Genomic DNA, 20,789 nt, shown 5'->3' on the forward strand with positions numbered 1-20,789 from the left:
TGTGTGTGTGTGTGTGTGTGTAGATAGATAATTGATATTTTTTTAAGATTTTATTTATTTGACAGAGAGAGACATAGAGAGAGAGGGAACACAAGCAGGGGGAGTGGGAGAGGGAGAAGCAGGCTTTCCGATGAGCAGAGAACCCGATGTGGGGCTCGATCCCAGGACCTTGGCATCATGACCTGAGCCGAAGGCAGATGCTTAACGACTGAGCCACTCAGGTGCCCCTGGATAATTGATTTTTGACAAGTGTGCCAAGACTGCAGAAAGAATAGTCTCTTCAAGAGGTACTGAGACAACTAGATATTGGAATGCCAAAGAATAAAGCTAGATCCCTACCTCATAACACATTAAAAAATGATCTCAAAATGGATCATCTAAAACTGTACAACTCTTACAAGAAAACATAGGGGTAAATCTTCATGATCTTGGATTTGGCATATTCTCAGATATGACATTAAAAGCTTGAACAGGAAAGGAAAAAAAATTTATACTTCATCAAAATTAAATACTTTTGTGCATCAAACAATACTAGCAAGAGAATGAAAAATACAACCCACAGAATTGGAGAAAACATTTGTAAGTCAGATATCTGATAAGGGTTTGATAAGCAGACTATACAAAGAACTCTTACCACACAACAGCAAAAAGACAAATAACCCAGTTAACCCAGTTAAATAATGGGAAAAGGATTTGAACAGACATTTCTTCAAAGATATATGATTGGCCAACAAAGATATCATAAGATGATTAATATCATTAGTCAACAGGAAAATGAAAAATAAAGACCACAATGAAATACTACTCTACATCCACCAGGGTAGTTATTATGAAAAAGAGGGGAAAATAACAAGTGTGGGCGAGGATGTGGAGATACTCGACCCCATATATACTGCTGGTAGATATGCAAAATGGTGCAGCTGCTGTGGGCAACAGTTTGATGGTTTCTCAAAAAGTTAAACATAAAATTACCATATGACCCAGCAATTCCACTCTTAGGTCTATATTCAAAGGAACTGAAAATAAGTACTCAAACAAATATTTGTACATGAATGTTCATAGTAGCACTATTTACAGTAGCAAAAGGTGGAAACAACCCAATGTCAATCAACAGATGAACAGATAAACAGAATGTGGTATACACATAGAAAGAAATATTATTTAGCCATAAAAAGGAATGAAGTACTGATGTGCTATGTGGATGAACTTCAAAAATGTGCTAAGTGAAAGAAGCCAGTCACATATTGTATGATTCCATTTACATAAAATGTCCAGAAATAGGCAAATCCATACAGATATAATTGTATCCATTTACATAAAATGTCCAGAAATAGGCAAATCTATAGAGACAGAAAGTAGATTACTGGTTGCCTAGGGCTGGGAGGCCTGAGGAAATAGAGAAATGACTGGTAGTGATAGAGGATTTCCTTCCAGGGTGATAAAAATGTTCTGAAATTTATTGTGATGAACAGCTTTGTGAATATATAAGAGCCACTGAATTGTACACTTTAAATGGGTGTTGTGGTATGCAAAATGTATCTCAATAAAGTTACTTCAAAAAGTTAATAGCTTATTATTTACACAATATGCTTATACATATCATCTCACTCAAGGCTTACAATAATCCCAAAGAGGAAGCTGAGGCAGGAAGAAGGTAAGGGACTCATTCAGATCACCTGGCCAGTGAGTCTGAACTGAGCCTAGACAAATGTCAGCGCTATTTCCACAAACAAGCTACCTTTTATACCACCTGCACCCACCTTAAAAAAAATTTTTTGGGGGGGCGCCTGGGTGGCTCAGATGGTTAAGCATCTCTGCCTTCGGCTCAGGTCATGATCCTGGAGTCCCGGGATCGAGTCCCGCATCGGGCTCCCTGCTCGGCGGGGAGTCTGCTTCTCCTCCCTCTGACCCTCCTCCCTCTCCTGCTCTCTGTCTCTCGTTCTCTCTCTCTCAAATAAATAAAATCTTTAAAAAAAAAAAAAATTTTTTTTAAAGGGGCAGGCCTAGAATAAGTTTAAGAACCTAACAACTAAAGATGACATCTCACTACTGTTGCTGCTGGCTATAAAATGGGATGCTAATGGTGTTTACATAAACAGACTATTATTAAGATTAAATGAGATCAATATATTTTCATTAAAAAAAATTTTTTTATATTATTAAGTAGGCTCTGGGTGTGGAGCCCAACACAGGGCTTGAACTCACCCCCACTCTGGGATCAAGACCTGAGCTGAGCTCAAGAGTCAACGCTTAACTGACGGAGCCACTATAGATGCCCCTATACAGACTTTTTTTTTTTTTAAGATTTTTTTTAAAATTTATTTTATAGAGATACAGTGAGAGAGGGAACACAAGCAGGTGGAGTGGGAGAGGGAGAAGCAGGCTTCCCGCCGAGCAGGGAGCCCAATGTGGGGCTCAATCCCAGGACACCGGGATCATGACCTGAGCCGAAGGCAGATGCTTAAACGACTGAGCCACCGAGGATTCCCTACTCTGTGATTTTATCACGGGGCCCTATTGGCCTTATATAAGGATCTCATAGGGCGCCTGGGTGGCTCAGTCGTTGAGCGTCTGCCTTCGGCTCAGGTCATGATCCCAGGGTCCTGGGATTGAGCCCCGCATCAGGCTCCCTGCTCCGTGGGAAGCCTGCTTCTCCCTCCCCCACTCCCCCTGCTTGCATTCCCTCTCTCGCTGTGTCTCTCTCTGTCAAATAAAATACAATCTTTAAAAAAAAAAAGAATCTCGTTAAGCTCGCCACTGTTCAGAAATACCAATTTTAAGCCATCCTTAACTATCTGGCAACTCCAGCACAGTTTCTTCAGTCCTGTTTGTTCCAACATAGGTAACCTTGAAAGCATTTATAATCCAAACAAATGTCTATTACTTGCTGCTGAAAGTCAGACATTCTTGTCCAGGATAACTAACTATACTTAATATGGTCTCCAAAAGGGACAGATTTCCAAATGAAATGGAACTAACTGTGGTCAGAGAAAATTCTATTTTTCTTTCATGTTATTAGTTAGGTAGAAAAGGCTCCTAGTTCTGAGGACTATTTTATTTCTAGAGACAACAAACACGTTTATTTTTACTGTGAAATTATGTTATGAGATAAGGAAGAACTCATGATCCCAGGGTCCTGGGATCGAGCCCTACATCAGGCTCCTTGCTCAGTGTGGAGTCTACTTGTCCCTCTCCCTCTACCTGCCGCTCCCCCTGCCTGTGCTCTGTCAAACAAATAAATAAAATCTTAAAAAAAAAAAAAAGGGGGAAAAAAATACTGAAGCAGCTTTTGACTATCAAAAGGCAATTTAACATTTGAGTTTTCAAAAAAAAAAAAAACCCAAAAACTATGCTGGAAGGATAGTCAGATACTTATCTCAGAGATTATGAGAAGTTCTGAGTCCTGAATTCTGGGAAGACAGGGCTCCAAATATGAGTTTTATTATTAAGGAATTACAACCGTACCTTTTTTTCAACACCTCCCTCTTCTCTATGCGGTTGAACAGTTCTTGTTCTCTCTCCTTCTCTGTCATCTGCTCCAGACGGGCCCGGTCTTCCTCATCGCCCATGAGGTCTTCTCCATAGCCATCATGGAACTCTTCATCTTCTGAGGAAGAGTCTGAATCTGAACTGGAGGAGGAGCTGTTGCTGTCAGAATCTGACACCTCACCTACAACAAGGCCCAAACACAAGATTAGCCGATGCTACAGAAGACTGAGGCCACAGAGATGACCCCACAGTGTTGATAATCATTGCCACCCCCTTTTATTGAAGTAAGCTCTATGCCCAATACAGGGCCTAAATTCGTGACTCTGAGATCAAGACCTGAGCTGAGATCAAGAGTCAGATGTTCAACTGACTGAGCCACCCAGGTGCTCCTAAGACTCATAATTCTTAAGTAAATCAGTTATCACCATGAAGGTTGAAAAATGGTGATTTTCAATAATTTCTTTTATATTTATTAGTTGGCATTTAAAATATTCAATGTTTTAATGAGTCATTACACTGGTGAATTCTCAATGGAACTGGATCATGATAGGATAAAGGGTGATGGAAAAAATGAGTATTAAGTTAAACTAGCAATTTAATAAGAATTTACTTAACTCAATTTGACCTAACATTCACAGGCAATGTGCTTAAAACCAGGTTTGGCCAATTCTATACAGGCCAGTTTGCACATAAATGTTATTTCTTAAAAGAAATGTAAGGTGTATCATTCTAGTCTCGGAACAAGTTCACTTTCATTCCAGTGTCAGCAAAAGTTCTGGAACTGGTTTCAAAATAAGAACATTTTTTCACTGAGTTTTGTATCTGGTTCAAGGATTTTCCTCCTCAGCCAGACCATGCATGTGTAACCAAGAAAAAGGAAAGAGAATACACTCAGGGTAAAGTGAGTTGAGACTCTAATGCAGGCTCACCTTCCTCAGGGGCTGAGCTCTCAGCAGAACTGTCTTTATCTGAACTGCCTGAGGAAGCAGTTTTGTTGGCTTGTTTCTTCATGGTTCCTTTCTTCTCTATTTTTCTGGCCTTGCCTTTCTTCTTATTTTTATTGCTCCCAAATGTCCACTACAAGGAGAAAAGAAAAAGGAAAACTAAAACAAGGACTTTATTGGGAAAAGCTGGAAGAGTCAAGAGTCGAGTCTCTGATATTCATCAAAATGATTACAGGAGTCTCTATGGCTTTCAACCCAAAACAAATATACTGTATACGAAGAAAGATGGATTTTTTTCCAAACCTTGCTTAAAATTTCCTAAGTTCCAGTTTGCAATTTCTTAGAGATGGTAGATAATACATATAACAAAGATAAAATTTAAATAATGTACTTTTTATCACAACGGGAAAACAAAGATATGAACCTTACAACAAGTCAACTGAGCTAACTCAGTTGGTACAGAACATAGCTTCTAATGTTTCTTGTGGCATAAAGGGCAGTCATGGCTAGAGGCTGGTATGACTGGGTTTCAATACACAGAGGATGGTTTAGTTCTGGAGTGGGTCCCAGGAAGGCAGGGAATAAAGCTTGTTAGCAGGAGAAAGCTGCAGAAAGCACAGGGAGAAAGGATGAAGGCCAATCCCTGGCACAGATGGCAGCACTGGTACCAATCACAAGGAGGCAGAGAGTAAACTGTATTATTAAATATATATACGTGTGTGCATCTTTTTTTTTTAAAATCTGCGTATGTTAACACTACAACATAATGTTTAAATTGGATCATAAAAAGGAGATCCTAAAGACATAAGAAGCTTGCAATCTGGATTAACAAATAACAGGCAGGCAATACACAGTCACCTCAAGGCCAATAAAACTGTCTCCATCAAGCACTTTAATTATAAAAATGAAAGACTATATGGTTGTTTTAAAAATTCATAAGAACTATTTGGTTGGGGGCGCCTGGGTGGCTCAGTCATTAAGCGTCTGCCTTCGGCTCAGGTCATGATTTCAGGGTCCTGGGATCGAGCCCTGCATCGGGCTCCCTGCTCTGGAGGGAAGCCTGCTTCTCCCTCTCCCACTCCCCCTGCTTGTGTTCCCTCTCTCGCTGTATCTATCTCTGTCAAATGAATAAATAAAATCTTAAAACCCCCCCACAACTATTTGGTTATATTGGGGTGCCTGGGTAGTGCAGTGGGTTAAGCACCCAACTCTTAGTTTCGGCTCAGGTCATGATCTCAGGGTTGTGGGATCGAGCCCTGTGTTGGGCTCCACCCAGCAGAGAGGCGGCTTAAGCCTCTTTCTCTTTCTCCCTCTCCCTCTGCCCCTCATCCCCCTCAAATAAATAAATAAAGCTTAAAAAAAAAAAAAAAGACTGTTAAAAACTATTTGGTCATATTAAACCATACCTCATTTGATAGTTTAACTTGCCAATTTTAGGAGGATGATTTTAGGGGAAAAATACTTTACTTGGGAGCTTTATTTTATGTACCACAAAAAATAATCATTTTTCTAGCATCACATTGAATTATAGATTTAGTATTAACAGAAAATTTCTACATCTACTATTTAACAAAAGTACAAAGTCTTTGTTACTCCTATAATGTGATCATAAATTGATTTCCTACCTCACAATAGTTAAGATCAGAAGTAAATTTATTTTGGGGGTATTTTTGGGGGATGGTGGAGGGGTGGTTCTGGTGGAGTTACCATCTTAGAAAGGTCGTTATGAGCTACTCTTAAAAGCCCACAGTCTGCCAGATTAAAGTACTGAAAAATCAAAGAATTAAAATCCCTTTCACATTTTAATTTACTGTTATTTTTTTAAAAAATTTGAGAGAGAGAGAGAAAAAGTGAGAGGAGAGTGTGCACACGTGCACACACATGAGCAGGGGGAAGGGCAGAGAGAGAGAGAGAGAGAGAGAGAGAGATAAGCAGACTCCCTGCTAAGCGGGGAGCCTGATGCGGGGCTCGATCCCAGGACCCTGAGATCATGACCTGAGCTGAAACCAAGAGTCGGACGCTTAACCAACTGAGCCACCCAGCCGCCCCTACTCTTGGTTATTTTAATTGCCACTTATTTTTGTACTTACGAGCTAGGAAGAAGGGAAAAGTGAAAAAAAAAAGTCACATGTTCAAGAATGATATATTAAATGAGTAAAGAGCAACTTTTCTTTATTAAGTGAATTTACCCCTCAAACTTTAACATTTCAACACCTAGATTATTATTTAGTAAGAAATCCCAATGCTTCCCCTCTAAAGCCTACTTTTTTTTTTTTTTTTTTAAGATTTTATTTATTTATGGGCGCCTGGGTGGCTCAGTCATTAAGCGTCTGCCTTCGGCTCAGGTCATGATCCCGGGGTCCTGGGATCGAGTCTTGCATCGGGCTCCCTGCTAGGCGGGGAGCCTGCTTCTCCCTCTGCCTCTGCCTCTCTCTCTCTCTCTGACTCTCATGAATAAATAAATAAAACATTAAAAAAAAAGATTTTATTTATTTATTTGAGAGAGAGAGAGATAGTGAGAGCAGGAACACAAGCAGGGGTAGTGGGAGAGGGAGAAGCAGGCTTCCCGCGGAGTAGGGAGCCTGATGGGCTTGATCCCAGGACACCAGGATCATGACCTGAGCCGAAGGCAGACACATAACGACTGATCTACCCAGGCGCCCCTAAAGCCTACTTTTCAACCATTTCAAACTTTAATCACTCAAGGAAGATAATTTTTAGGTCAGTTTGAAAGAATCCAAAAAAGACCAATGGGTTCAGTATCTTAGTCAACTGAGCTAAAATGTATCAGCTTCCCATGCTGACAATACACATATTTCTACAGGCAATAATGTATAAAACACCTTTTGTATGGGCTTTGGTTACAAGAAATAGCACAACTACACACATAATAAGTAGTCAATAGTTACTGGTTGGTTATGAAACCTCTTTCAAACAGTGTGTCTTGGCCCTTGGTATTTCTACCAATGGGAATATGAAGAGGCCGAGAGGGTAAAGATTGAGCTACCAGGGTCACATGTGTGTTAAGAGTGGCTAGGTCTATTTCTGCCTACAGGTTGCAGTTTCTCATGTGCAACAGAGTCAATTCTGAACTCCCCAGAAGGGGGAAAAAGTTTCTATGAGAGCAAAAAAGGTGAATGTTAAATCAGGTCACACAGGTGAGTCAAATTCAGGATGTGCCAGGAAGCTACTTGGCTTCCTTATCCTTCCCCCCTCTATCTTCTTCGATCTGCCACTGCCTGAGCCTAGCAACTGTCCCTCATTTGCAGTCTATGCTATTTATCCCTTGGGGGAGAAGGAGGAAAGATAAGAGTAAAAACAGAAGAAAATAAAATGTTTCGACTTCACAAGGGCTTTCCTGGCTAAATCTGAGTGGGAAGGGAACCTCATTTTTTTCCTTCTAGCAATTTCAAAAGAAATGAGACAATAAAACCACCTTCATCTCCCGTGACACTGACTCAATAGGGTCTGTCATGCCATTGACAACCAGCGTCACATATACGTGACAGGGTTTTAGGGGAATTGTACGTACATGACTTTACTTTAAAATACAAAATCTTGGGGCACCTGGGTGGCTCAGTCGGTTAAGTGACTGACTCGATTCTGTCTCAGGTCATCATCTCAGGATTGTGAGACTGAGCCCTGCAACAGGCTCTAAAAGACTCCGTGCTCAGCAGGGAAGCTGCTGGAGATTCTCCGCCCCTCCCCTGGCTCATGCTCTCTCTCTCTAAAATAAAAATATATAAGTAAATCTTTTAGAAAGTAAAAAAGTAAAAAATACGAATTCTTATGAATATGCCTTTCAGTTCTGAGAAGCTGGATTAAGCTGTTTGTATATTTACTTTCTAAAAAAGTATCTTATTTTTGATACAACTTTAAAATCGAATTTTAAAACCAATATATGCTCATTATATGAATCTTTGAAAACATACGAAAGTATTTTTAAAGTTTAAAAAAAAATCACTTGGGGATGCTGGGTGGCACAGATGGTTAAGCGTCCAACTCTTGGTTTCGGCTCAGGTGGTGATCTCAGGGTTGTGAGATCAGGCCCCATGACAGACTCCATGCTCAGCGCAGTCTACTTGAGATTCGCTCTCCCTCTGCCCCTCCTGCTCATGCTCTCTCTCTAAAATAAATAAATCTTAAAGAAAATTACTTGTATTTCACCACCCAAAGACAAATAATCACTTAAAATGTGGGGGCCAGTCTATTATTTATGTATTATTAGTATACAGAAAGACACTCAAATGAGTTCCAATCATCTTCCAAAGATTTTTTTTTTCCTGGAGAATAGATCACATTTGTTTTTTGTTTATTTTATTCTATTTTGATTCCAGTATAGTTAACATACAGTGTTATATTAGTCGCAGATCACATTTGTCATATTTGACTTTTACTCCCATAAACTACAGGTTCCTGAATGTTTTTGGTCTAAGCACCTATTTGAAATATTTGTCCAGCATCTCTTCTCCCAAGATCACAGTCTCTGATAAACCATAAAGGACAGGGTCAAAGCTTATGGCAGGTAACATCAATACAGAAATATCTTAATCCAGTTCTACAGCCCAGAGGTTGCTCCCCTGTCCCTGCAAAAGACTTACTCTGTTGACTCTAAGACAGAAGGTAAATGAATCCTTCTTTCATTGCCAGAGTGTGGTAGTAAATGGAGTCTAAAGAATAAAGGACAGGATTAAAGGAATACACTCTTAGGCTTTCCCCATCCAGCAGAGAGTACAGGAAATGACCCGGCATTTTATTTATTTTTTTATTTTTTTAAAGACTTATTTTAGAGAGGGAAAGAGTATGTGTGCGCAAGGGCAAGTGGGAGGAGGGGCAGAGGGAGAGGACCTTCAAGAAGACTCCCTGCTGAGCACAGAGCCCCAGGCGGCGCTCCATCTCAGGACCCGTGAGATCATGACCTGAGCTGAAACCAAGACCAAGAGCCAGGCGCTTCATCGACTGCGCCACCCAGGCGCCCCTGACTGGCATTTTAAAATGTGTTTTGGGAACCGTGACTCTACTGAAAGGCAGGCTCTGCTGTGACTGTGGACGCGGCACACGGAAGGCAAGCATGAAAAGGTAAGTGCCTGCTGATGGGCATCTGAGTACAAAGGCCTGAACGTCCCCAGTGAGAGCTGCTCAAAAACAATGTGGGAAAGGGCAAGGATGCGTTGCCAGTCAGGAGATTGCCAGTCACACACATGACTACCCGTTCGCGCGGGACTTCTATGCGGAGGCAGGCCCACACTCACCATCAGGGAAGCGTCCTGTAGACAAGCAGCTAAGAAAACCTCAAACAGAGACTGGAAAGAAGATGCGTTCTTCACTACTGAATTAAAATGAGCACTTTGACTCTCGCTGATGTAACAGATCCTATAACGGGCAGCATGATCTAATGATACAAGGAGGGTTAGTACCACACAACCCGGTACCAGCTTTAGTGTGTGGGGGTGGTGTAGGCCGGGCCTACTCAGGGAAGCAGCTGACAGACCGGAGGAACACGGGGTGGCAAGTGGTTGTTCTGGACTTGGGTAATATTGAGATGCAGGATTTTGAACATCCTGAAGCAGAAACGTCAAGATTTCAGAGAGGGTATTTCTAATGGGCAAGGAAGATCATATTCGAGGTCTCAGGATCCAGAGTAGAAACCACAGCAGGGCAATTACTCTGAAATGAATTTACAAGTAAAATGAAATACATCGCCGAGGTTAGTAGTGTTCAAGAACAGCTGGGCTAGTGATAAATCACGCTGGGATCAGGGGTTAAAAGAACTGGAATACAGCCCAAGCCCTCCACCTGAGAGTGTTACCTTATCTGTAAAGTAGGAATAATAATACTACCTTGACCACCTATCAGGGTAGTTTGAGACTCAAAGGAGACAGAATAGAAGTACACAGAGCACATCAGAAACCATGAAGTTCTATATAAAGGCAGGATATTCTTTATGATGGGAAAAGGAAATCAGAACTTTTATTAGCCTGTTTTAATACCATTTCTGAAATAGGGGAGTCCAGATGATCTCTATGACCCCTCGGATTTTTTTTTTTTTTTTAAGATTTTATTTATTTGAGAGAGAGAATGAGAGAGAGCACATGAGAGTGGGGGGGGTCAGAGGGAGAAGCAGACTCCCCGCCGAGCAGGGAGCCCGATGCGGGACTTGATCCTGGGACTCCAGGATCATGACCTGAGCCGAAGGTAGTTGCTTAACCAACTGAGCCACCCAGGCGCCCGACCCCTTGGATTTCTAAAGTAGGATTCTTCATGAAGTGGTATACTAAGTCGAAGCAACTATCAAAAGGATTCTGTAGTCATCATTCTAGACCTTAACAGTGGCCAGCAAAGAGGTATGTGGGGAGGACATGGTTCCTGATTATGTTTTTTTCTTTTTTTTTTTTTTTTAAAGACTTTATTTATTTATTTGAGAGAGAATGAGAGAGAGAGAGCGCACAAGAGGGGGGAGGGTCAGAGGGAGAAGCAGACTCTCCGCTAAGCAGGGAACCCGATGCGGGACTCGATCCCGGGACTCCAGGATCATGACCCGAGCCGAAGGCCGTTGCCCAACCAACTGAGCCACCCAGGCGTCCCTGATTATGTTTTTTCCCCCGAAGGTAGAAAAGGGTCAGCGGAGTTGAAGAGTAAATGCAATTTAACAGAATATTAAAGAGTATGAAGGATAGCTAAAGGACATGAAGGGTAGCTCAGCTTTCTTTTTCCTTCTACTGTGTAATTAGAGTACAAAAGATACTACTGTATTCTGTAATCAGACAATCACATATATTTAACTGGAAAACACACAGAATCCCTACATTCAGTCATAAAAACTTGCAGCCTGATTATGGAGACAAAAACAGAAGTGAAACAGCAGTCATACAAAAAAATGTAAAAGATGGGCGCCTGGGTGGCTCAGTTGGTTAAGTGACTGCCTTCGGCTCAGGTCATGATCCTGGAGTCCCGGGATCAAGTCCCGCATCCGGCTCCCTGCTCAGCGGGGGGTCTGCTTCTCCCTCTGACCCTCCCCCCTCTCATGCTCTATCTCAGTCTCTCTCTCAAATAAATAAATAAAATCTTAAAAAAAAAAAGTAAAAGATAATCAGTACCTCCATTCCACTGCTTGGTGGAAGTGTCAGAATGTAAACAAGTTTGAGCAAGTGGTCCATGAAAATCACTTCGTTTTTTTCCAAATTCTTATGATGAGATTTTATGGTGTCTAGATAAATGAGGTGCTACTGTACGGTTATCTACATAGCCAAGAACCAAGATGTTAAAAAAAAAAAAAGGCTTGTAAGCAATCCACATAGCTGTTGCTAAAATCAAGTACTAATGCAGAGTATTCTGACCTAAACTGTAGCGGGTCACCTGGGTTCCTGACCCCAAGATCAGATGCAGGAAGTTGGTAGTAGAAAGACTACCAAAAGAGGAGAACAGGGGCGCCTGGGTGGCTCAGTCGTTAAGCGTCTGCCTTCGGCTCAGGTCATGATCCCAGGGTCCTGGGATCGAGCCCGGCATTGGGCTCCCTGCTCTGCGGGAGGCCTGCTTCTCCCTCTCCCACTCCCCCTGCCTGTGTTCCCTCTCTCGCTGTGTCTCTCTCTGTCAAATAAATAAATAAAATCTTTAAAAAAAAAAAATTAAATTAAATTAAAAAAAAAAAAGAACAATGGCCACTTCTTACAAACATTCACAGAGGAGAAAGGTGTAAAATGCACTACACACAGCTCAATATTCTGGAAGTCCTTATTTCACAATACAAGAACTGCCATTCATAATCATGACTAAATCAGCAAGAAAAACAACCATATATAATAATATCTATCAAAAAATTTTCCAACTACAATGATTTTCTGGATTTTCAAAGATTTAGTTTCAGTACTGGCGTAATTCATCTACATGTAACATCTTGTTCCAGAGGTATGGTGTGTATGGAAACTCCACTAAACCAATATACACACGGGGAAATACTAGCTTAGCAGGGAAGACCTTTCTTGAGAGCTTGTGCTAATTATCTGTATGGTAAAGCAATCACAACATGCTCTTGGATATCTAGGTCGACTTCCCGGAGAAGTTGTTACTAAATGAATTCATAAGTTGTATCATTTTCAAAATGTTCTATTAATAAAAATACTGGAACCAGCAAGAGATAACAGAGCGGGAATAGGAGCGCAAATAGATCCAAATGAGAGAATCTGAAAGATCAGATAAGAAAAAAAGAGAAGGAAGAAGCCTCAGAAAGAAAGTAAAACGAAATGAAATGGGGGAAAAGCAAGAGGAGAGCAAAGTCTTCAAAGAGGCAAGTGGAAAGAAAAAACAGGTGTGACAAGTACTGAACTACAGGGCTGGGCCAAATGCTTTTATTTCTCAAAAATGCTGCAAACAAGACTATACATGAAACTTTAAAAAATAACTCTCGCTTAGGCAGAGGGTTTTAGAAGATAATTCAGCTGTTTCCTTACTTTGTCTAATGTAGTTTTATTCAATGCTGAACAATAAAAAAAGGGTTTTGGTTTTTCAATGTGATTTTTACTAATAACAAGTAAGGAAATCAGGGCTTCCTTCTTATTTAGCTGTAGCTGTTTCTATGAGATCCACCATGTTTTTGGTGGGGTTTTTTTTTATGATTTTTATTTTTAATTAATTAATTAATTATTTTAAAAAGATTTTATTTATTTGAGAGAGAGCATGGGGGCGCCTGGGTGGCTCAGTCATCAGGCATCTGCCTTTGGCTCAGGTCATGATCCCAGGGTCCTGGGATCAAGCCCCATGTAGGGCTCCCTGCTCCACGGGAAGCCTGCTTCTCCCTCTCCCCCTGCTTGTGTTCCCTCTCTTGCTGTGTCTCTCTCTGTCAAATAAAGGAAGGGGAGGGAAGGGGAGGGGAGGGGAGGGGAGGGGAGGGGAGGGGAGGGAAGGGGAGGGAAGGGAAGGGAAGGGAAGGGAAGGGAAGGGAAGGGAAGGGAAGGGGAGGAAGGAAGGAAGGAAGAAAGAAAGCATGAGTGGAGGGAGATGGAGCAGACTCCCCGCTGAGCAGGGAGCTGACATGGGGCTTGATCCCAGAACCCTGAGATCATGACCCGAGCTGAAGGCAGACACTCAACCAACTGAGCCACCCAGGTGCCCCAAGATTTTTATCTTTAAGTAATCTCTAAATCCAATGTAGGGCTTGAACTCACAACCCCAAGATCAAGAGTCACACGCTCCAACTGAGCAGCCAGGCGCATGATCCACCATGGTTTTTTTTTTAATTTTTTTTTGAAGATTTTTATTTATTTATTTATTTGACAGAGAGAGAGACAGGGAGAGAGGGAACACAAGCAGGGGGAGTGGGAGAGGGAGAAGCAGGCTTCCCGCCGAGCAGGGAGCCCGATGCGGGGCTCGATCCCAGGGCCCTGGGACCATGACCTGAGCTGAAGGCAGACGCTTAACGACTGAGCCACCCAGGTGCCCCTCCACCATGTTTTTGAAAAGGATTCTGGGGGCGCCTGAGTGGCACAGTCGGTTAGGCATCCAACTCCTGATTTCAGCTCAGGTCATGATCTCGCAGTCATGACATCAAACCCAGTGTAGGGCTCCGCACTCGGCAGGGAGTCTGCTTGAGATTCTCTCTCCCTCCCTTTGGTCCTCCCCAGCCCCCACCCCCGCCACCCTCCCCACTAAAAAATAAAATTAAAAAAAAGGATTCTGAACTATTTGATTTAGGACTCTCTTCTTTCTTTTTTTCTTTTAAGATTTTATTTATTTATTTGACAGAGAGAGACATAGCGAGAGCAGGAACACAAGCAGGGGGAGTGGGAGAGGGAGAAGCAGGCTTCCTGCAGAGCAGGGAGCCCGATGTGGGACTCGATCCCAGGACCCTGGGATCATGACCTGAGCCGAAGGCAGACGCTTAACGACTGAGCCACCCAGGCGCCCGTGGACTCTCTTCTTTCTAACAAATGGACATTTTTGTTTGGGCCTTTTTTTTTTTTTTTAAATCCCATCGTGTGAATGAGTGGTTGCTAGCTCTCTCCTCCTCCCTGTTATTTTTCCTCCCTATCACTCCTGTTTGTACCCTTGGTGGTGTTTTTCCTATCAAATGCTTTCAGGGACAGGAAGTGACAACACCAAAATGCCACACCATGGTCTTATGACCTACCACTGAAGTGTGCTTTCCAATTTCCCAGGCTTGGGCAATGTAAGCCTTACAGAAAGAGTCCTGCATCTTATTTTCACATGTGTCCCAAGATATCATTGAGAATAATCTCTTCACCAAACATAATACACAAGTATATTCTCTTTCATTAAATTTAGGTTTTCCTCCCTGCAAAGATACTACACACGAAATATCTACTATTCCTTCCCTACTTGAACCTTACACTTTATGTCCAATGTACCAGTTTTTTCTGCATAGGAAATGTCCATTAACTTCTCTCTATTCCCCTCTTCTACTGCTCCTGATTAATTAGCTAGATACCTTCTGGCTCTAAACTTAGGGCATGTCTACCCTTTTAACAAACCACCCATTAGCTTTCTAACTCAGTTGTTCTTTTTTTTTTTTTTTTAAAGATTTTATTTATTTATTTGAGAGAGAGAATGAGATAGAGAGAGCACGAGAGGGAAGAGGGCAGAGGGAGAAGCAGACCCCCCGCTGAGCAGGGAGCCCGATGAGGGACTTGATCCCGGGACTCCAGGATCATGACCTGAGCCGAAGGCAGTCGCTTAACCAACTGAGCCACCCAGGCACGCTAACTCAGTTGTTCTTGACCAGTTTTCTGTTCTAGCAAATCTGAAGGGACCGACATACTTCTACCAGTATTCATGGCTTACTAATAACAATGAACAATAAGAGTGGAAGGGGAGAAGGGCTAGGAGGTGTATTTAAAAAAAAAACTCCAGAGTAGCTTCTGGAACAGAAGTTAGATCATAGACTCTACCTAACTGAGAACTGCAACTTGAACAACCAAATTCCAAAAAGGCTATGTTGTAGTTCATACGGATATAAGCGCCACAGCAGGAATCAGAAGACATAGTAAATTACTTCAGTATGTGGTTTTTACCTACCCCGATGTATGAACATCACGAGAGAGGGGAAAAAAGCAAAAGCCTCTGCCTCAAACTTCACATTCTAAGGATCTTGCAGAAATCCCCTACCTACCTTAGAGTATCTTTAAGGCAGCCATAAATCTGAGTTCAGAGTAATACCACTGAGTTCTCCAGTAGTTGGCAGGATTTTTTTTTTTTAAGATTTTTAAAAAATTTATTTATTTGCCAGATAGAGCAAAGAGAGCATGAGAGCACAAGCAGGGGGAGCAGCAGGCAGAGGGAGAAGTAGCCTCTGTGCTGAGCAGGGAGCCCAATGTGGTACTCGATCCCAGGACCCTGGGATCATGACCTGAGCTGAAGGCAGACGCTTAACCGACTGGCCGGCCACCTAGGTGTCCTGAGGATTTTTAAAAAAAATATTTAAATCTTTCTGGACAGTTTGTTTAACTGTCCAAGTTAATGAAATATGCACCCTAACTTTGAGGTCATCTGTGCTAAGCTAGTAGCCTGGGCCAAAATGCAAACCAAAGAGGCACCTTTCAGAATGACCGTGTTATAGAGGCTGCTATTCCGAGTGGGTGTGGGGGAAAGGCGACTAGGGTAGAGCCTGGGACCTGGAGGCAGCAGCAAGAGCAAAGAACCTCGTGGGGGAAAGTTACTCAAAGTCTCAGGGAGCAGGGTGCCGCTTGCGTGTCAGCTTGTTCTCCAACAAGCGCATAAGCAGTTGGGTTGCATTCTAAGGTGAGGACATTTAGACTTGGTTAAGTAGCTGTGAGTGACACAGGGAACTGTAAGCTGTAAAAGCTTTTAGAAACGCTGGATCTACTCTAGTACAAGTTTTGGACTCCTCTAATGCTAGGAGGTTGACACATACTCGGCCCTTCTGGTAGAAGCAGCTAAAAAGGATAAAGGGACTCCCTACAGTGACTGTATACCGAGGACGTTGATCTAATGACAGGACTATGGAGAACCAAATACTTCAAAGGATAGTTATTGCTTGTATCTTAAGGAATTGCGAAGACCATAACCATGTTACAGGGTATTCCAGACGGAACACAGATTCAAACTTCTCAGATATTAGGGGGGAACCCACAGAAGCTGACTTTTGAAACATGAAAAATAAAAGTAGTTCATGTAGGAATGGTGGGAAAGGGAATTATTTCAACATTTTCCTGTACTGTCTATGCATTTTTTTTAAGAAAAACAAAAAAGCAAAAAATTACTTCACAGAGCCTACTGCTTTTCTAACAGAGTTATTTTATCAATTTGAGAGGAATTATAGTTCCTCTAGTTAGTTAATATAGTATATTAAAAATAAACAAAAGAAAAAAACTCACATTTTTTTTTTAATTTTTTTAAATTAATTAATTTATTTATTTGAGAGAGAGAGAGAGAGAGAGAGAAACAGCATGAGAGGGGATAGGGTCAGAGGGAGAAGCAGACTCCCCGTTGAGCAGGGAGCCCGATGTGGAACTCGATCCCAGGACTTCGGGATCATGACCTGAGCCGAAGGCTGTCGCTTAACCAACTGAGCCACCCAGGTGCCCAAAAACCCACATTTTCACTACCTCTTGCTATGGAAAGCAATTTTAGATTAAATTATTTAAGATTAAGAGAACATCACTACAGTCAATCAGAATATAATCACTCCTAATTTGCATATGCAGGGCACTGGTAAAGATTATTCTAGATGTTAATTAAATTTCATTATAATAAAAAAACATTTTTTACTTTAGTGGAACTTTTTTTTTTTTTTTTTTTTTTATTTTTTGGTGGATCTTTAAAACAAAATAAATACACTGTTAAAAATATTTTCCTAGGGGCACCTGTGTGGTTCAGTTGGTTAAGTGTCTGACTCGATCTCAGCTTGGGTCTTGATCTCAGGGTTGGTGAGTTCAAGCCCCGAGGGGGACTCCCCTATCTATCTATCTATCTATCTATCTATTCCCACCCCACTCCCAAAAACTGCAGGGTATGAGCTTCAACAGAAAGGTGGTATCTGGCCTCTCTCCAGGAAATTACTAAAGGAAAAAAAGTATTTTAAATCAAATGAGGAACACGTAGGAGGGCTTCAAAGACCTTTCCCCTCATCCCTCTCTTCCATTAAGGTTATAGATCTTTTACAACCTTGTTTGGTGGTGGGCAGTTTGGGAAAGTCACCTTGGTTTAAACAATGAACAGCTGAATATTCCTCCTTAAAAATTACCACCATTGGGGCGCCTGGGTGGCTCAGTCGGTTAAGCGTCTGCCTTCGGCTCAGGTCATGATCCCAGGGTCCTGGGATCGAGTCCCACATCGGGTTCCCCACTCGGCGGGAAGCCTGCTTCTCCCTCTCTCACTCCCCCTGCTTGTGTTCCCTCTCTTGCTGTCTCTCTCTGTCAAATAAATAAAAACCTTTAATTAAAAAAAAAATTACCATCACCCTGAGGCTGTTGATTCAATCTATCCAAAGAAAGCCTCTTGCCTTGCTAAAGTATTTCCCACTAACATACAGCATTCTTTTTTTTAAAAAAATATTTTATTTATTTTTTAAGCCATACCCAATGTGGGGGGGGCTTCAACTCAGGACCCTAAGATCAAGAGTTGCATGCTCCACTGACTGAGTCAGCCAGGCACCTGAACATATGGCATTCTCTCTTTTTTTTTTAAGATTTACTTATTTATTTGACAGAGAGTGACACAGCGAGAGAGGGAACACAAGCAGGGGGAGTGGGAGAGGGAGAAGCAGGCTTCCCACTGAGCAGGGAGCCCCATGTGGGGCTTGATCCCAGGACCCTGGGATCACGACCTGAGCAGAAGGCAGATGCTTAACGACTGAGCCACCCAGGTGCCCTCTCTCTTTTATTTTTAAGATTTCTTTATTTATTTGAGAGAGTACTTGCACATGAGTGGGGGGAGGGGCAGAGGGAGAGAATCTTCATGCAGACCCCTTGCTGAGCACAGAGCCCAACAGTGGGCTCGATCTCACAGCCCTGAGATCATGACCTGAGCTGAAATCAAGAGTCCGATGCTTAACTGACTGAGCCACCCAGGAGCCCCCAGAATTTCTTTTCTAACATGAGAGTGGAATGAAAACAATGACAAAAAATAGATAAAATAAAGAGATGAAGACTAACAGGTTGTGCCTCTTCTTTTGCAACAGGGCTGGAAACAAGCCACTAAACGATGACCGCAAGTGCCCTGCAGAGGGGCCCACTAGGTAACTGACAGCACAAGGACACATGACAATTCGAGAGCTTTCCTTACACAATTTTCTTTCCCTAAGAAGTTCTGGTAGATCTTAGGCAGTATGGTCTCCATTTAAGGAAAAGAGGCTGTCAGGAGTCACCACCTCAGGGCCCTCAAATACCACGCAGTCCCTGGGGCCGAGCCCCTCCACACCCACCTCGTCATCACTGTTGGATGTCTCAGAGTCTGAGGAGGCTGCAGGCTGACTCACAGGTGGCTCCTTCTCCTCAGAGTCACTTCGCTTCCGCTTTGCCAGAGACAAGAGCTCCTAACAGGGCAGAAGTAGACACATGAGTTTGGTTCAACGGAGAAAAAACATTCAAGAATAGCCAAATGCCCACCTTCCCTAGGTCTCTTCCACCTCTTTGTGCTTTCAATTCAAAGTTGTCATCATGGGAACTTTTATCACACGAAAAGACTGACTGCCAGTATTCCTAAGCACTAAAGACAAAATCTGTCCCTTTCTTCTTAATGGGAAATGTATGTCTGAAATGCAAAAATGACTAGAAAACTGAACTGGAGGTTACTCCCAAACTGTCACCATTTCCTCTATAAGCTACACAAGTACTGATTCTTAGGAATTGATATGAGAACCATATTTTCAAAGGTAATCTGCTCACTGTTCTAACTGGTATAGCTAACTAATACTCTAAGCATCCTCTTATTGTAGTCATGGAAAAACTGGATTTGTGGGATTGTTCTGAATAAGCTGACAAACTACAAGTTTCTAAGATAATTTTTTTTTCAGTGGGCTCCATACCCAACAAGGAGCCCAGAGCGGGGCTTGAACTCCTGACCCTGAGATCAAGACCTGAGCTGAGATCAAGAGTCAGATGCTTAACCAACTGAGCCACCCAGGTGCCCTTCTAAGATCATCTTTTAATTTGAATGCTTGAACCAGGGGGTAAAATGAGTATATTTTTGGTGTTTAATCCAGAGCCTGACAACAAGCAGTAAGTGTTCTGGCATCTACATCAGTATCCTAATTTGACAACCCAAATGTTCCCATTCACCACCTCTGCTTTGTCCTGGTGATTTATGACAGATTACAGGGGGAGGGATGTGCCAGTAAGTGTCATGGCTAGAACCAGAATTTGCTTTCACATGGTTCCTCTCTCCTGTTACTTCTCACCAACTCAGTCCAGTCACTCAAACATGCAACAAAAGGAAACTTCTCTGGTTCTTACCTTCTATAGTATCAGCACCAGTCCAAAATTATACTGTACTTACTAGGCACCAAGTACTTTTCTAAGTATCTAACATTTAATCTTCAGGACAACCTGAAGGTAAGTACTGTCTTCATCCCCATTTGAAGATAAAGAAACTAAGCAGCAGGAAAGGTTAGAAACTTACTCAGGGTAACACAGCTAGTACATGATAGAGCCAGAATTCAAACCAGGGCAGGCAGACCCTACCTCGTAACTCAGTCATGGTTTACCAGTCTAAAACATTTTTCCCTTCTGCCAAAAAAGACAAAAATACAACTAATAAATACTAGTAGTAGTATTTCTTGATGATGATGGTGCTATACAATTATAAGTCAAATGCCAAGATGGATTTTAAAATAACAGACTTGCTACAAAGTATCTGTTTTCTTCTTCCAGTCTCTTTCTATTTTAGGTGTATACTGCCCTGGCCAGAATGAGAAAATGACCTTCTCAGATTAACAGCTGACCCGCTCTCTTCCTTCATAAGTAGTCATGAAATGTTACTCTTCTCATTTCATTGAAGAGAGCTACCACACCAACTTCCTGAAAAGGCTGAAGATCATACGAACACTACTTTTTCATTCCAAAATAGAAACTCCTATTGATCAATGCAAATTACAGCAGTAAGTATGTGTGTTTACTGTCTTTTAAAAACCTGAGGGGGCACCTGGCTGGCTTAGTTGGTGGAGCATGCCTCTTCATCTTGGGGTTGTGCGTTTGAGCCCCCCATTGGGTATAGAGATTACTTAAAAATAAAATCTTAAAAAACAAAAACAAAAACAGGGGCACCTGGGTGGCTCAGTCAGTTATGCATCTGGCTTCAGCTGAGATTATGCTCTTGGGTCCCGGGCTTGAGCCCTGCAACAGGCTCTGTGCTCAGTGGAAAGTTTGCTTGTCCTTCTCCCTTTGC

At 42.1% G+C, this 20,789-nt stretch overlaps 1 protein-coding gene across 3 annotated transcripts in view; it reads right to left on the minus strand.

Moving 5' to 3' along the window:
• RTF1 (RTF1 homolog, Paf1/RNA polymerase II complex component) overlaps positions 1-20,789 on the minus strand; it is a 53,778-nt gene that overhangs the window by 20,515 nt on the left and 12,474 nt on the right. For all 3 annotated transcript variants that reach the window (XR_010405046.1, XM_045900311.1, XM_054513601.2), the window contains 3 exons: positions 18,829-18,939; positions 4,419-4,566; positions 3,466-3,670 (listed from right to left, as the gene is read on the minus strand). Coding sequence is in view for 2 of the 3 variants with exons in the window: in XM_045900311.1 (XP_045756267.1) it covers positions 3,466-3,670; positions 4,419-4,566; positions 18,829-18,939 (464 nt within the window). In the remaining variant the exon portion in view is untranslated. The remainder of the gene's footprint in view (positions 1-3,465; positions 3,671-4,418; positions 4,567-18,828; positions 18,940-20,789) is intronic.

The sequence above is a fragment of the Mirounga angustirostris genome, unplaced genomic scaffold, assembly GCF_029215605.1.
Source record: "Mirounga angustirostris isolate CCGP_5_RB_7025 unplaced genomic scaffold, mMirAng1.0.hap1 SCAF_9, whole genome shotgun sequence".
In the NCBI taxonomy this organism is placed as follows: domain Eukaryota; kingdom Metazoa; phylum Chordata; class Mammalia; order Carnivora; family Phocidae; genus Mirounga; species Mirounga angustirostris.